General features: G+C 42.8%; 1 protein-coding gene across 1 annotated transcript; it reads left to right on the top strand.

Moving 5' to 3' along the window:
* Positions 1–15,275: 15,275 nt before the first annotated feature.
* LOC126729273 (uncharacterized) lies at positions 15,276–16,067 on the top strand. Its single transcript, XM_050434896.1, has 2 exons — positions 15,276–15,621; positions 15,769–16,067. Exons 1-2 carry the CDS (start codon positions 15,276–15,278, stop codon positions 16,065–16,067), a joined length of 645 nt encoding a protein of 214 aa, XP_050290853.1.
* The last annotated feature ends 841 nt before the right edge of the window (positions 16,068–16,908 follow it).

Here is a 16,908-nt window from a genome sequence, read left to right as displayed (position 1 = left end):
ATATTTTACAATTTGAATCCAATTTTGTACCATATGTGTAATTTAATTTTTTTAAATTTAGTGGCAAATGAGAAATGACTCACTGACAACAAGCAACTAAAAAATCGAGGAGACCACAATAATTACATTCATTCACCTAGGTACACATTAACAAACTCAATTTCTCTCTCTTAAACCTTTGTGTGCTTTAATCTCTCTCTCAAATTCATAAAATAAACCAAGGGAGGTAGTGCACCAAACTATATCTCTCTTGTTTCATCTTTAATTTTCAGCCTTAGCCTCATAGGATACGCATGTCTTTAATAGTTACATATTTTCAGGATATGTTAGACCAACCAAAGACAAATATGTTTCAATATTTTTAGACATGGAGACTAGAAAGGAGGCAACGTTGTGGAATTGATGGATACTTTGTTAGGGGCTCATACTTTGACAATGCATCGTATGACTAAAATATTGTTCCTTCTAATAAATTTATTTTATTGTATACGATCAAATCGTGCATGTGTGGGTTAGCCATTGTACATTTTAGACAAATTGGTCATGTTTGCTTTCTCTATCAAATCATATTGTTGGTGTGCGTACCCAAATTCTACTATGTGGACCAGGCTTGGAATTTGGGTTCACAATCTACTTGTATAGTGGGCTTGGTATTTCCTACTATGGGTAGTTTTGCCTCAAATTCCTCTGTAGTTTCTTAAGTCTTAATGCACACCCTAACTCTCCTCTTTGGGTTATTCACTCCCGGGTCTCGCCTGTTTGCTCTCACTCACTCTTTCTTATTTTCCTCACCAGAACTGCCAACCCCCCATTTCTCATTCTCTTCTCCTTTTTATAGCCTCATGTTGGTGGAGGAGTCATGATTAGTCCCTTAGTTCACTCGTGTGGGTAAGGTCTAACTTAATTATTCCTGATAAAAATACGCTCTGATCGAAACAGTGGAAATGGCATTGGAACTGACTCCAGCCTCCAAAAGTTTGCTCAGTAGCGAGCCAAGGCAATACCGGGTTGCCGAGAACTTGGGTACCCTTGAGCAAACGTACTCCTAACCAAGTTAAAGTTGGTCGGCAGAGGTTTGCTTTTGGCATGTTCGAGATAGGGTAGACTCATCATGGTTTTTGGGCTCAGATTGGGTCTTAGAACGTGTTCGAATCAAGGCCATGGGTCCAACGAGGTCGGGGTCATGGACCATACCACAAGGCTAGGGCCTAGGGCCCTACCCCGTACAATAACCCCCCTTGATTTGTGTTCGGCTCCCGGGAACAAATCAAGGATGACAAGCGCCGAAGATCTCTCGAGAAGCTCAGTCTTCAGTTACTGAATGGATAGGATGGTCATTAATGCGCTCTCAAAAAGGGCGTTATGCCAGGCTATCAGGTCTAACCACCATCATACCCTGACGGTTCGCTAATCGAGGCGGCATGTGTGGGGGTTATAAAAAGAATTTGGAAAGGTTTTCCCGCCTTTCCACTCCATTAAATGCCCCTATCCTATAAATAGTTCATGTTCCTTATTCAGATCACTTCTTGCTTCCCTACTCCTTAAAATTTCTCTCTACCGAGCATACTTCTCTTGCGTACAGATCCTCCAAACAAGAGCACCTTCTTTTAGAGCCCCAGTAAGTTCTCATTTTTTCCTCTTCCTTTCCTTCAATTTCTTTTCCACACTCTAGTATTTAGGATGGGTTTCTCGCATCTTCTTAACACTGAGACTACTTTACCCAGTTTTAGAGCAACATATAATATTCCCGAGGATGTAGATATAGCTTATTGCCACGAGGATGATATCGCTCTCTAACGACACCCTCGTGTAGTGTTTTTCCCTTTAATGGCCATTTTGGAAGGTAGGGTTAGGTTCCCCGTAGATCCCCTTATTCTCAGTACACTTAGGTTTTATGGTTTGTGCCCCTACCAACTCCCTCCTAACTTTTACCGAGTAGTGAGTTGCGTTGGCCGCTTAAACCAGATATACAGATTGCAATTAGACCATTATGACATCAACTTCATGTATAGCTTATGTGGTAATGTTAGGGCAGATTACTACCTGAAAGTTAGGGACATACGGGTATAGCTCATATCGTGCCTTCCTGACTCCAACAGAAACTCGGCAGGAGAGTACGTCCTAGTAAGCGGCAACTAGCTTGCCGGTCAGCTTACTTGCCCCACTTCGCCACGAGATATTGGTCAGTACCCTACATATATAATTATGTCCTTTTAATACCCCGCCCTTTTTCTTTTTCGTCTTTCCCTTTTTCTTTTTTTCGTTGGAACAAGTATTAACCCACTTAATCTTGTTTTGATGCAGAAGGTAAGAAGTTCAAGCCGAACATCAAAGTCATGCACGTGAGAGACCTAAACTTTGTGCTACAATCATAAATTTTTGTGAACACTGACGGGCAGCTCCGTGTATCTCACCTTATACTTGGCTACAACCCAGTCTATTTGTCATGGCAGCCTTTTGGGCAAGCCTTGCTAGTAGACAACTCCATTTTGTTGTACATTAACGTGTGGCATCCCAATTTCCTTCCCCCCAATCTTACCGTAGGTGAAGCCTGGGATTTCGGTCCATAGATAGTGAGAGCGAAGTCCTTAGTGCCTGTGACAGACGACTCAGCAGATCTTGCTTCCCAAAACCGTATCGTACATAGACCCATTGGTGAGCCTGAGGCCCCCATTTAGCCGAGTGAGCAAGTAGCAGCCGAATCTGTAAATTCATCTGAGACAAAAGCAAATCGAGGCAAAGAAGAAATGGTATCAAAGCGAGTGCTGACCCTCAACCGTTTCCTGCTCGGCGCCCGACCTGCCACTCAACAACAACAACTGCAGCAACAAGTTAGAAGTCCAACTCCCCCTCCTCCACCTCCCAGTCGCTCCTAAAAGAGGTAGCGTACTGCCGAACAACAGCCAAGGGCAACAGATGATGCTCCCTCGAGAACCCCACCTCCTCGAGTGTCTGGTGGGATTACCATTCGAGAGCTCGCAGCTAGTGCTCGGCCGATTGCCTTGGTCGAGTCCAATGTGGCATCCTCCTTACAGTTAGAGGTGGGTTGGTAGACTATCTTTAGACTCAACAACGAGCCTCGTCCCGTGACGGCCAGTGTTCGCACTTGGGCGAGGGCTGAAAGAGTGAGAGTCATGTGAAGCTTGGCGCAAGGTCTCCTCCTGCTCGAGGATAAGCATTTCTTATCGGGTGAGGATGATGAATCGTTGGCTAACCAGTTGCAATGGCATACCATAGCGGTAACACATCATCTTCCCTTTTTTTTGTTGTGTAAATGCATTCATGCCTTCTTTATTTTCATGTTTGTTATTATTGCATTATCAGGCTGTGCAACTGGCATACATTATGGACGAGCGGCTGAAGGAGGCTGCCGAGGATGCCGAAAAGAAGAAGGCCTTAAACGATGTGGCCATCGCCATTGCTAAGGAGAAGGGGAAAGTTGCTGAGGTCGTCGAGAAGAAAGCTTAAATGTCCAAGAAGGCTCGGGCATTTGGCAAAGAAAAGGCTAGTGGAGATGGACATGAAACTGGGAGGAACGGAACTCAAGCTGGTCGAGGCAGAGAGTCTGAATCTTGCACAAGCCGATGAAATTGCCTACCTCAAGGCGGCTCTTGAGGCTTGCAAAGAAAAATGGTATAATGAGGGTTTCGCGGATGCTGAAAACTTTGTGGAGTCTATTATCTATCAAGCCCAGCGACATGGGTTTGGGGAGGGGTGGATGGCAACCCTACAAGCTATAGGGGTCCCTGTTGACTCTCCTTTAAGGAATCCTGATTAGGTTCCTTCCCGGACCCCCTTCCCATCATCCAGAATCCCCCTGTCACAGCCGATGAAGAGGAGACTCCTAGCATGAGGGAATTGGTGCAAGCAATTGACTCCCACGTGGAGTTAGTTGATCTTGAAGTCACTAGCAACCCTCGTGCTACCGCCTAGTCTGTTGGGGACGTATAAACCTAGCCAGCCCCAACAACTCAACCAGCCGAGGATGTAACAGAACGGCCAGCCGAGGACGCAGCCCCGCTCCCGCCCGCAGACCCTTAAGCTTGAAATTTGGATTCAACCTATGCCCTTTAAATTTTCCTTTGTTTATTTATTTATTTACTTTTATTTGCTTGGTTTGCCTATAGTCACCAAGTTGTGGTGACTAAAAAGTGGTTAAACTTTTATTTCCGTTCATTTTATTTGATTAGTCATCCATATATAGTGACCAAGCATTTATCTTAGTTATGTTTTACGAATAATTATCGCATTGTCACTATTATTTTTCTGTCGTGCCTTGCCCTTCATTTGTTTGTTTGTTGTTTTTTTTTTTTTTTTAATGGGCTATATCTTTACCTATTTGGTGACTAGGGCTAGGTTGGGAAAGGTTTTTTGTATTTAGAAAAAATTAACATTGAGCTTGCGCTTACTCGGTGATTACAATTGAATTGGGTGTATGCTGGTGTACTTAATGAAAATGAATGCCAAGCCCCTGTCTGCTGGGGGATTAAGCCTGGGCTAGGACAGGCTTTTGTCGTTAAGAAAATTTATTGTAAGGTTTCTACATTCCCGGTGATTAGGATTGAACCGGGAGACAGGTTTCAATCCTCAGAATAACTCAATGTAAGGTTTCCACCTGCTTTGTGATTCGGATCGAACCGGGAAGCAGGTTTCTGTCCTTAGAGTAATTTGATGCAAGGTTTCCACTTGCTTGGTGATTTGGATCGAACTGAGAAGCAGGTGTCTGTCAAAGTAATTAGGTGTAAGGTTTCCACCTACTCAGTGATTTGGATCGGACTGGGAAGCAGGTTTTTATCTTTAAAGTAATTAGGTGTAAGGTTTCCACCTACTCAGTGATTTGGATCGAATCAAGAAACAGGTTTCTGTCCTTAAATTAAATAGACTTAGTTCTCTTCGCGTTAGCTGACTAGGTTTAATAAATTAACAATGATAGAAGCATAAGTAGAAATACACTTGCATAAATAAACATTGCCTTCGTATTAATATTATACACATATAATGTCATACTCATCCTATACTTCTGTGCACTGATAATCAATGGTAAAACTTCTTCAAATTGTGGGCATTCCATGGCTAGGGAAGTAGTCTTTCCTCCAAGTCTTCCAAATAGTACACTCCCACGCCAGCAATGGCGATAACTCTATAAGGTCCTTCCCAGGTCAATGCTAACTTTCTTGCATTGACATCCCATGTGTTCCCTACTACCTTTCGAAGTACCAAATCACCAGCACTAAACTCCCTTCTCCTTACATTCCTGTTGTATCTCCAGGCAAGTTTTTGCTGATATTCTACCAGCCGTATGGTCACTGATTCCCGGCATTCCTCCAGTAAGTTCAAATGTCTCACCATTAACTCCGAATTCTTGGTAGGGGTGAATCTTGAAACTTGGCCACTGCACAAATTTATCTCGGTTGGTATGACTACTTCTGCTCCATATGTTAGAGAAAACGGAGTCTCTCCCGTGGATCTCCTCTGAGTTGTCCGATATGCCCACAGAACATCTGGCAACTCCTCGGCCCACCTACCTTTAGCACCCTCTAATTTTTTCTTCAACCCGTTCACATTGGCTTTGTTAGTGGCCTCAGCTTGGCCGTTACTCTGCGGATATGCCGAGGTAGAGTAACTGTTCTTAATGCCGAGGCTGCTACAAAACTCGCAGAAAGTTTTACTATCAAACTGCAACCCATTATCTGACACTAGAGACTGTGGTACCCTGATTCTCATTACTATTTTTCTCCATACAAACTTCTTAACATCCATATTTCAGATGTTTGCCAACACCTCTACCTCTGCCCACTTGGTGAAATAATCCACGGCTACTAAAATAAACCTTCGATTTCTTGTAGTCCAAGGGAATGGACCAACAATATCTAGCTCCCATTGCGCAAAGAGCCACGGACTACTAATAGGATTTAGGCTCCTTGTCGATTGGTGGATCATCAGGGCGTGCTTTTGGCATTGCTTACACTTCCGTGCATACTCAATAATATCTTTTTGCATCTGCGGCCACCAAAATTCCTAAGTCATTGCTCGGTGAGCTAATAAATGTCCCCCTCACGTGACTGCCGCACAACCCCTCATGAAGTTCAGTCAGGAGTTCTTCAATCTTTCTGGGGTGCAAACATTGTAGGTAAGGCCCCTAAAAAGACCTTCGATACAGCTTACGACCAACTGACAACCAATACTGAGTAGCTACCCGGCATACCTTTTCTGCTTCCTTTTCATCAGCCAGCACTCGATCCTCGGTTAAAAAGTCAATGATCAAATCCATCCAACATGGTTTGGCTGTTACTATCAGTGAAACACCTACCCCTGCATTAATACTCGATTCGGCTACTAACTCCACTTTGATTAGTCGAGGTACCTCCTCGGTCAATGATGACGCCAACGTGGCCAAAGAGTCAGCGTGCCGGTTCTGTCCCCTAGCCACTTGAACCACTCTTACACTCAGAAAGCGGTCCATAGTTTGCTTTACCAACCATAAGTACTCCACCATCCGAGGATCCTTGGCCTCAAAGTTTCCTTGCACTTGATTAACCACCAATCAAGAATCTGAGTAGACCTCTACCTCCTTTGCACCTAGGTCCGAAGTGACTCTTAATCCGGTAAGTAGGGCTTCATACTCGGCTTCGTTGTTAGAAGTCCTAAAGCCTAGCCTAAAAGAATGCTCCAGTTTTATTCCTTCCGGAGTGATTATTTCAATTTCAGCCTCGGCTTCAATGTACTGGACGCTCCGTCCACAAATACCTTTCACGGGAGGACTTTTACATGGCAAACTATCTCCATCTCTCCTATCGGGGAAAACTTTGCTACAAAATCAGTGAGAATCTGACCTTTCACCGAGATTATAGGTCTATACCTGATGTCAAGAGAGCCTAGCCGAGTTCCCCACTTAGATGTTTTGCCCGTGAAATCAGATCTCTTCAACAACGATTGCAGAGGATACTCGGTCAATACATAAACAGTATGAGCTTGAAAATAATGGGGCAGTTTCCTAGTAGCATGAACTAGTTCTAATACCAACTTCTCCAGAGGCAAATATCTCGTTTCGGCATCGACCAAGGTTTTGCTGACATAGTATATTGGCTATTGTATACCTTGATCCCTTAGTAGCACGTCACTCACGACATGCTTAGACATCGAGAGATACATAAATAAGTCTTCACTAGGTTTTGGGGCTGTCAACATAAGTGTCCGTACTAAATATTCCTTCAGGTCTTGGAAAGCTTTCTCACACTCCTCATTCTACTGGAATCCCTTCCACTTTTTCAAAAGTTGGTAAAACGGACGGCACCAATTAGCAAACTTGGAAATAAACCGATTAAGGGCAGCTAATATGTTGGTCAGTACTTGGACTTCCTTTGGATTACTCGGCAACTTGAGGTGCTTCACAGCTTCAATTTGATCAGGGTTGACTTCTATTCCTCGGTTAGTGATCAAATACCCCAAGAACTTGCCAGCCCCCACTTCGAAAGCACACTTGTCAATATTGAGGGGCAGCTTGTGTTGCCGGAGCACTTCGAACACCTTGTTAAGATCATCAATATGTTGCGCCTCCTGTTTGCTTTTAACCACCATATCGTCAATGTACACCTCAACCGTACGCCCAATCTTATCTCTGAACATTCTCATTATCATCCATTGATAAGTGGCTCCAGTATTTTTTAGCCCAAAGGGCATCACGGTATAGTGGTAATTGGCATCAGGGGAAATGAACGCCGTCTTCTCCTGATCCTCAGTGGCTAGGGCAATTTGATGATAACTCTAAAAAGTGTCAAGAAAGCTCATCCTCGGGTGCCCATACGTGGTATCTATCAGTTGATCAATCTTCGGCATGGGGAATGAGTCCTTTGGACATGCTCGGTTCAAGTCAGTAAAGTCAACACAAACCCTCCATTTGCCATTCTTCTTTTTTACCACCACGGTATTCGCAAGCCACTCCAAAAAAAAATACCTCATTTATTGCCCAGCCTTCTTCAACCTCTTGACCTCTTGCTTGACAGCTTTGATGTACACCTTAGTTGATCTCCTCGATTTCTGCTTCTTGGGAAGGAACAGTGGGTCCACGTGAAGCTTGTGAACTATGAACTCGGGGTCTACCCCGGGCACCTCATACAGGCTCCACGCAAATACGTCCACATTCTATACAAGAAACAGTAGCATCTCCACCCTATCCTCGTACTTCATACTTGGTCCTATCTAAAAACTCCTATCATCATCCGACAGTATCCTAATCTTTACGAAGTCCTCAGCACAGCTAGCCCCCATTTCCTTCTGGGGTTCCTGTAATTGCCATAAAGGAACCTCCTCGGTAGGTTCCTTCTGTTTGATCTCTTGGTTAATTGAGGCCACCAAGCACTGCCTGGTCACTTGCTGGTTTCCCCTCCCTCACTATAGCAATACTATGCTTGGTGCAGAATTTAACCTTCACATGTAAGGTGGACGGAACTACCTCCATTGTGTGAATCCGCGCCATTCCTAGGATTGCCATATATGAAGAAAACGAAGCAACCACTATAAATGTCACTATTACTTCCTTACCTTCTATATTCATAGGAAGCGAAATCTGCCCTTCCCGGATCACCATCCGGTCGTCAAACCCGACTAGGGGCGTATCGTACTTGGAGAGATCTTCATTCTTTAAACCGAGCCCACTAAACAGGTCGGGGTACATCACTTTGGCGTCACTCCCCTGATCTATCAAAACCCTCTTCACTATAAAACTATTTATCTGGGCTATAACCATCAAAGTATTGTTGTGCGGCTAAATCGTTCCTTCTAGATCATCGTCATTGAAAGCAATGGGCTCTCGAGTGAACTTGAACTTCTTCTCGGAGGGTTGCTTTCCCGGGCAACCTTTTGCCGGCACCACGGCTAGTACCCCTCTCCTTTTGGACACCAGGGTACCCTTTGAAACTGCATGGATAACCTCTATCACACCCAATGGAGGTGGGAGTGGATTCCCCCGAGGTCGAGCTCCCTGCCCAGCCTCTAGATTCCTCGGGTCCACCACAAACTCTTTCAAATACCCCGCTTTTACCAACTACTCTAAATGATCTTTTAACACCCTGCATTGTTCAATGGTATGCCCCTTATCCTATGGTAAGAACAGTACAGATTCTGATTTCTCTTTAACGGAACACCCCCCATCTTGTTTGGCCACCGAAAATATGGCTCATTCTTGATTCAATCCACGATCCTGTGCACCGGCTCCTTAAATGTCATGTTCACTTCCCCTACCTGAGCGCTCAGTTCTTGAATCCTCAAATCCTTCCAGGGCCTTGACTGGAAACCCCCTTGCCAAGGATGGCTTATGATCGAAGCCTTACCTTTGTTTTGCTGCCGGTCATCCTCTAACCGTTTATATTCTTCAATATGCCTCATCAACTGCCTCATATCCTCGAGAGGCCTCCTTGTCAGTGAATCTCGCAGTTTGGAATCCTTGGGCAATCCTAGTTGAAAGGTACTTGTTGCGATTTTTTCGTTGCCCTCGCCGATCTCGTTGTAAAGCTCCTAATACTAGCTAGTGTAACTGCGAAGGGTTTCCCTGGCTCCCATTTTCATTTATAGCAGTGCACCCACTGGTTGCGACACCCGGTTACAATTCATAAACCGGACACCAAACTCTTGAATTATCTCGCCAAAGTTGTGAATTGAGCCTTTCCTTAACCCATTGAACCATCTTAAAACGGTGGGCCCGAGACTCGAAGGAAATACCTTATACATTAGTGCGTCGTTATGAGTATGCAAAAACATCATCTGGATAAAATGGCTTACGTGCTCTACTGAGTCTGTATTCGTGTCATAAGAATTGAATGTAGGCTGTGTAAATCTACTCGGCGTAGGGGCCCGTTCATTGTCCCCCGAGAACGGTGTGCAAACGTTTAAGTTCCTCATCCCTTTCGTCAAAACGATGATGCCGCAAAGCGCCCGACATTGTTCAGTGTGTTTGAAACGACCCCTCTTCAAGGCCGGATTGCTCTTCCTCCTACTCATATTCCCGATCTTCGCGCCCCTTCTGCCTCATTTCCCACCAAATAGATCCCCAAGAAGATCTCCTGGAAACACTTTCAGCATAACTTCCTGACCAACCTTCAGACATTTCCCCTGCGTGAGTCTCGGCAAAACCACAGCTACGTAGGAGATTTCCACAAACGATGCCAATTGTGCATACCCAAATTCTACTATGTGGGTCGGGCTTGGAATTTGGGCTCACAATCTACTTGTATAGTGGGCTTGGTATTTCCTACTATGGGCAGTTCCACCTCAAATTCCTCTGTAGTTTCCTTAAGTCTCAATGCACACCCTAACTCTCCTCTTTGGGTTACTCATTCCCGGGTCTCGCTTGTTTGCTCTCACTCACTCTTTCTTATTTTTCTCACCAGAATTGCCAACCCCTCATTTCTTATTCTCTTCTCCTTTTTATAGCCTCATGTTGGTGGAAGCGTTATAATTAGTCCCTCAGTTCACTCATGTGGATGAGGTCCAACTTAATTATTCTTGATGAAAATACGCTTTGATCGAAACAGTGGAAATGGTATTGGAACTGACTCCAGCTTCCAAAAGTCTGCTCGGTAGCGATATCTCCCAAGGCAATACCGGGCTGTCGAGAACTTGGGTACCCCCTAGCAAACGTACTCCCAACCAAGTTAAAGCTGGTTGGCAGAGGTTTACTTTGGCATGTTCGAGATAGGGTGGACTCATCATGGTTTTTGGGCTTAGATTGGGCTTTAGAGCATGTCCGAATCAAGGCCACGAGTCCAATGGGGTCGGGGTTATGGACCGTACCACAAGGCTAGGGCCCAATGGGCATAGGTCCTACCTCGTACAGTTGGGCTTTTTGAAACATTGATGAGATCTCTTAATAGGCCAAAAATTTCAATGTCTTTTGCAGGATTAATGTTAATGATATGTATTTTCAAGTTTGTGTGTGTGTGTGTGTGTTTTTTTTTTTTTTTTCACAAATATCTGTTTGTTTTGTTTTTCTAAGATTTAATCAAATGCTAATTTTTAAATCCAAATTAGTTGCGACAAAAGTTAGGTTTTTCTTTATTCATTTTCTTTCTCTTTAATTGAATAATGATTCGGCCTTAAAAAAATTATAATAAAATGTAGAGGTGTTTTGGATTTTATGTTTTCATTTTTAAAAAAAATATTGTGTTTTATTTCCAATTTTTATGCTTTTCTAAGATTCAACAAAAGTATTAATTTTTGAGGTCCAATTCCATTTCAAAGAGAAGCCTAAAAACTCTATATTACCTCATGAATTGACAAGTGGTATAGCTAGTATTTGTATAAATTTTGTTAAGCAGCATAGCTAACTTTATAAATATCATTGTCCCATGGTATCGCTAATATTTTATAAATTTTCCCAAGTACTACTAAAGAATTATTAAAAAAAATATTTATAAAAAAAGTTAAAATAAGTCTAATAACAAAAATAATTCTTAAAAAATAAAAATAAATCCAAATACTCCCAAAATGCTATGAATAAAAGATGAATTACAAAAATAATATAATATCTAATTTTGCGCCGTCTCATAGGATTTGAAGTCCTATAATTAAAAGACTTATGTTCTTCTTACTATGGTCGGTTTCAATGAATTTTAAAAGCTTAAATTGCCTCACATAATAACAAGTGGCACAACAAATTTGGTATACGTTTAGCAAGTGGCATGGCCAACTTTGTAAAAGTCATTGTCATACTACTTGTTGAGGTCTTAAAAAAATCACAACATCCAGGCCCAAAGAAATTACAAAAGGCTATAGAAAAGTGAACCTGAGCAAAGCCCAAGAGGGTTGAAGCCCGAAAGCCTTAAAGGGACAAGCCTTAAAGCCTATGAGGAAAGAAGGAAGAAAAGAAAAAGAAAAGAAAGATTCAGTTTGTCAAGATTGAATGACCGGCGTACGGAGCTGAGTTGGGATCCCCAGGGATTGATAAAGTTCAGGATCCCCGAGACGTATAATCCAGTTAAAAAATAGGATTAAGACAGCTCACAGGAAAACGCCAAAAGAAACACAAGAAACGAAAGGGGGAAATATCCTTCTCGGGCATCAGAGGCATTAAGAAAAGCAAGGAGCTTAAAAGTAACCATTCACGATGCAAGTGAGCGGTACCTCGGGAAACCAATATGAGAAGATATAAAAAGGGAAGTCATAGCAAAGACCTTTAAACCAGCAGAGACAAATTCCGCTCTCTTGGGAAAAATGACAAAGAAGAAGGACAACCAAAAAAAAAACTGAATCATAAGAGGTTTTGAGGAATGTGCGCACCCCGGAACAGAAAGTCAGCCATGAGCTTTCAAAGAAACAACATAAAAAGAAGGAAAATATGAGAAAGAGGGAAAGGCTCAACTTTCTTAGTGACGGGTACAAAACAAGCTTTGATACCCTGGGAGCAAAACAGAGGAATCAATAGTTCCCCGGGACTCTAAGAATAACACTATAAAAAGGGGGGAAAGTAGCTGGCAAAAGGGTAAGAAAATTTCTATGAAAAAAACAATAGAAAATCACAACAGAATCCTTGAGAAAATTCTGTAAAAATATTCAAAAAGTAGTGAAATATCTCTCGGTATCCCAGAAACAACCACTATAGCACATACTTGGATTCAAAAGGATTCAAACTTTACAAGTCTTAGAGGCTTAGATAGCCATCTAAGTCTGTAATTTTTGAGCTTATTTGAACCTTGTATCATGTCTTAGTGAGCGCATTGTAACCATAATTAAGAAAAACTAATGAAATATTTCTTATTAATTTGAGGATCCCTAACAATTGTTTTGTGTATTTCCTAATTACTTTGCATTCCTTTTGCTGTTTTCATTATTATTCAATGCAAATATTCTCGCTTGCTAGTTTATATGTATTGTAGGAAGCTTGCCATGTGCACCACTTGGTTCTTAAACAGCCCCTCTTAGCTGCGGTGAACCAAGCCCAGTCCACCAAACCACAACTATTTGATCCAGGATCCTTGGGCCCGTGTGATAAAGAAAAAGGCATCCTTACACTACTAAAATACTATTGTGGGGCCAGAGAACTTATGATCCGGCCCACGCTCTACTAGGGCCCAGGGCCCGTGCCGAGGAAGGTATTTGCCGAGGACGAATAGGGAAAGGCCGAAATGCCGGGGGCACAGCCGAGGATGACCCTGTCCTCGGCATTCCAAGACTTCAAAGGGAAGAGCAACATCTCGTTGAAGGCTGCCCCCAAAAAGCCCCCTGAAGAAGAGGCGAGTAAAATGGGACCCACGTGGGGGTACGGTGCGGAACTAGTTCAAGGTAAATACGTCCCCTCCGCATTAAATGCACCCGTAAACGTCCTAATCATATTAATGAAAAAAGACGCCTGAACAGGGTGACTTCGGTCATCGCAACTAACAAAAAGTAAGGGGAGGCGGCTGATGGGACGAGTACTTAAGTAGGCACCTGCCTGATCAACAAGTGGAGGGCTAGGATCAACCAAGAAGGGCTATATAATGTGAAGGTTGATGCGCCAAAAAAGGGGCTGGGAAAAAAGGCCAAGAACGAGAGCCTCCCAGACCGCCTCAAGGAGAAAGACTCCTCGAGCGAACACGGTTTAATTTTGTATGAACACTACGACTAATCACTGTCCGGTGACCAAGGCCTAGCCTTTCAAAGCCACGCTTTACAAATGATATTGTTTGGGCCCTTTTTACGTGCGAACCCAGTATCATTTTGGGTCGTTACAAATTGAGTCCCTACAACTTTTTTTTTTAAAAAAATTTACTTCCCTAGAAGGAATTTCATTACCCTATAACTAAAAGACTTCTTTAAAAATTTTAATTCTCTTATAAAAATGCAAAAAAGTTCAGGCACGGCCATAATTGAAAAAAAAAATGCCAAAGAACTAACACAAAAAAAAATCAAGTATTGTAATTAACACAAAAAAAAAAATCAATTATTGTTACACCTTACTAATAGAATTTTATCATGATTTTTAGCTAATTCTATGTGTAGGAAGAATAGGCCCAGAAATATATATTGGGCCTTGGGCCCTGTTCGAGGACACTTAGTAGTCCGAGGACAAATGAACATTGATATAGAGGTATGGGCTAGTGAATGGAGGAAGGTGGTTGGTCATAAGGGTCCAGGAAGGTGGTCCGAGGACAAATACATCCTTAGCTTAACAGAGCAGAGGTCAGAAGGGCTGATGTGCCGTCAGCGGCAACATTCTGGGCAGTTCTAATGGAAAGGACGAGCATCAAGAAGGAATAAAACAAAAGGGAAGGTGAGAAATATCAGGAAAAGTTGCTACCACTGCATTAAATGCTTTGTAACTAATTCTCTGGCCGCATTAATGTGGAAATGATACCTGAACAGTGATGTTCACCCTTACAGCTGCCACTAAAAGTTTCAGGAATGTGCTAATGGGGCAAGGATAAGAGCCTGTCATTTGATCTACACATGGAGGGTTGAGATAGAATAATTGAGGGTAATATAAATGAGAGAGATCCCATTACAGAGGGGATTGGAGAATCTGTGGAAAAATACTGTAGATTCGGAAGAACTACTTTCCTCGGACATTGCCGAGGAAGAACTGTTTTGCCCAACACTTGTTTTTCCATTATTTTTCCTTACTTTCTTACCATCTTTAGTCCAAAATTAACATTACCTACATCATTAAAGCCTAGTTTCCAGTTCACTATCTACAAATTCATTGTATTAGACTCTTTGGACCCCAATCCAAAACCATTTGTGGCTTGGGACTTAAATATGACCCCTACAATTGGCACCGTCTGACCCCTACAATGAGCCATATTTTAAATGGTCAAATAAGATGGGAAGAGACCCTATGAAGCGCAACCAAAACCTTCATTGCCAATACCACCAGGGGTGAGGACACACCACAGAAGATTTTAGAACTTTGTGGAATCATCTGGAACAGCTGGTTGGAGATGGAAAGTTGAAGCAATTTCTATATCAGCCCAATGGGCAAGGGGGACAAACAGGATCAGGATCTCAAAGAGATACTTCTTCAAGGCTACCTTTAGGCACAATTAATGTTATCCTCATTACTTTAGGAATGACCGGTTCTCATCCCTCTAGGGTGATGTCTGTGACTCAGCCTCCCGCCGAGGACTCCAACCCTGAGCCGAAGAGGGGTAGGATGGAGGTTCGACTAGTTTTGAGTTTTTTTTTTTTATGAAGATAAAGTGGGAACCTTGCAGCCACATGATGATGCCTTAGTGGTCACCCTTAGGATATGAAGGTATGATGTGACAAAGGTGTTGGTAGATCAGGGCAGCGATGTAGAAATCATGTACCCTGATTTGTATGAAGGACTAAGATTGAAACCTAAAGATTTAGCATGTTATGATTCACCCTTGGTGGACTTCGATGGGAAAGATGTTATTCCAAGGGGCCAGATTAGACTACCTATGCAAGCAGGTTCAGATGTGGTGGAGGTGGACTTCATTGTGATGAATGCATATTCTCCCTACACTGCCATTGCAGCAAGACCTTGGCTTCATGCCCTAGGAGCCATTTCTTCCACCCTACACTTAAATGTGAAGTATCCATCAGGGGATGGGGTCGAGGAGCTAGTTGGGAGCCAGTCTATGGCTAGGCAATGCTTGGCAGCTGCAATTAGACATCAGGCTGGAGGTAAGTCCTCGACGCCTGTTGGACAGGACTTATAGCAATTAACAATGCCAATGCTACCCATGGGTATGGTGATGGAAGGGGCAGAGTGTGAGGGATAAGAAAGAGTTATTGTTTCCAATGATGAGGAGAAATTTTTTCGGGTCGAAGTCCAGCTGCCTCCTCTAGAGAAGGAAGAGTTGATAGTCTTTTTTAGGAAAAATATTGATGTATTTGCGTGGAATGCTTATAAAGCTCCTAGGGTGGACCCAAATTTCATTTTCCATCATTTGAATGTCAATCCATCTGGGATCCCCAAAAAGCAACAACCTCGGTGCTCATCTAGGGACCATTCTAATGTCGTTAAGGAGAAGGTGATCAGGCTTAAACGAGCTGGGGCTATTAAAAAGGTATTTTACCCTGATTGGTTGGCCAATACTGTGGTGGTGAAGAAGAAGAGTGGAAAGTAGAGAGTATGTGTGGACTTCACAAATTTGAACAAGGCTTGCCCAAAAGACCTCTTTCCTATGCCTCAGATAGATCAGTTAGTGAATGCAACTGTAGGCCATCATTAGATGAGCTTTTTGGATGTCTTTTAAAGATACCATCAAATACTATTAGCTTTGGGTGATTAGGAGAAGAGAGTTTTTGTTACTCCTATTGGTAATTACTACTACAAGGTGATGCCCTTTGGATTGAAGAATGCAGGGTCTATCTATCAGAGGATGATGACTAGAATGTTCAAGCCACAACTAGGCAATAATATTGAGATTTATATAGATGATATGGTGGTGAAGAGTAAGGTGGTGTCTGAGCACATGGAAGACCTCGAGAATATTTTTGAAATACTAAAGAGGCACAAACTGCGCCTCAATGCTTCCAAGTGTTCTTTTGGCATTAGCTTGAGTAAATTTCTGGGTTACATGGTCACTCATCGTGGGATTGAAGTCAACCCTGATCAGATTAAGGCAATTAACAATTTGCAACCTCCTCGAAACCCCAAAGAGGTCCAGAAGTTAACAGGGATGACTGCTGCTTAAACTGATTCATCTCTCAGTCAGCAGATAGGTGTAGGTCTTTCTTTCGATTGTTGCATAAATGGAAGGGGTTTGAATGGACCGAGGAGTGTGCCCTAGCCTTCCAACAGTTGAAGGAATACATTTCTCAGCCACCTATTATGTCCCGACCCAAGAAAAAGGAAGTCGTGTTTGCTTATGTTGTTATAGCCTCCCATGCGGTAAGCTTAGTATTGATACGAGATGACAATGGAGTATAGAGACCAGTTTATTATGCAAGCAAGTCACTGCATGA

Source organism: Quercus robur, chromosome 1 (genome assembly GCF_932294415.1).
Source record: "Quercus robur chromosome 1, dhQueRobu3.1, whole genome shotgun sequence".
Classification (NCBI taxonomy): domain Eukaryota; kingdom Viridiplantae; phylum Streptophyta; class Magnoliopsida; order Fagales; family Fagaceae; genus Quercus; species Quercus robur.
The sequence above is the reverse complement of the archived record's forward strand: the minus strand, read 5'-3'. Positions and strand labels throughout refer to the sequence as shown.

What these genes read in the sequence shown, in the direction of transcription:
- LOC126729273 (XM_050434896.1), top strand. Translation starts at nt 15,276, where the DNA reads ATGTACCCTGATTTGTATGAAGGACTAAGATTGAAACCTAAAGATTTA. An exon ending in AATTAGACATCAGGCTGGAG is followed by an intron (nt 15,622 to 15,768) that starts GTAAGTCCTCGA and finishes TTCGGGTCGAAG; the next exon opens with TCCAGCTGCCTCCTCTAGAG.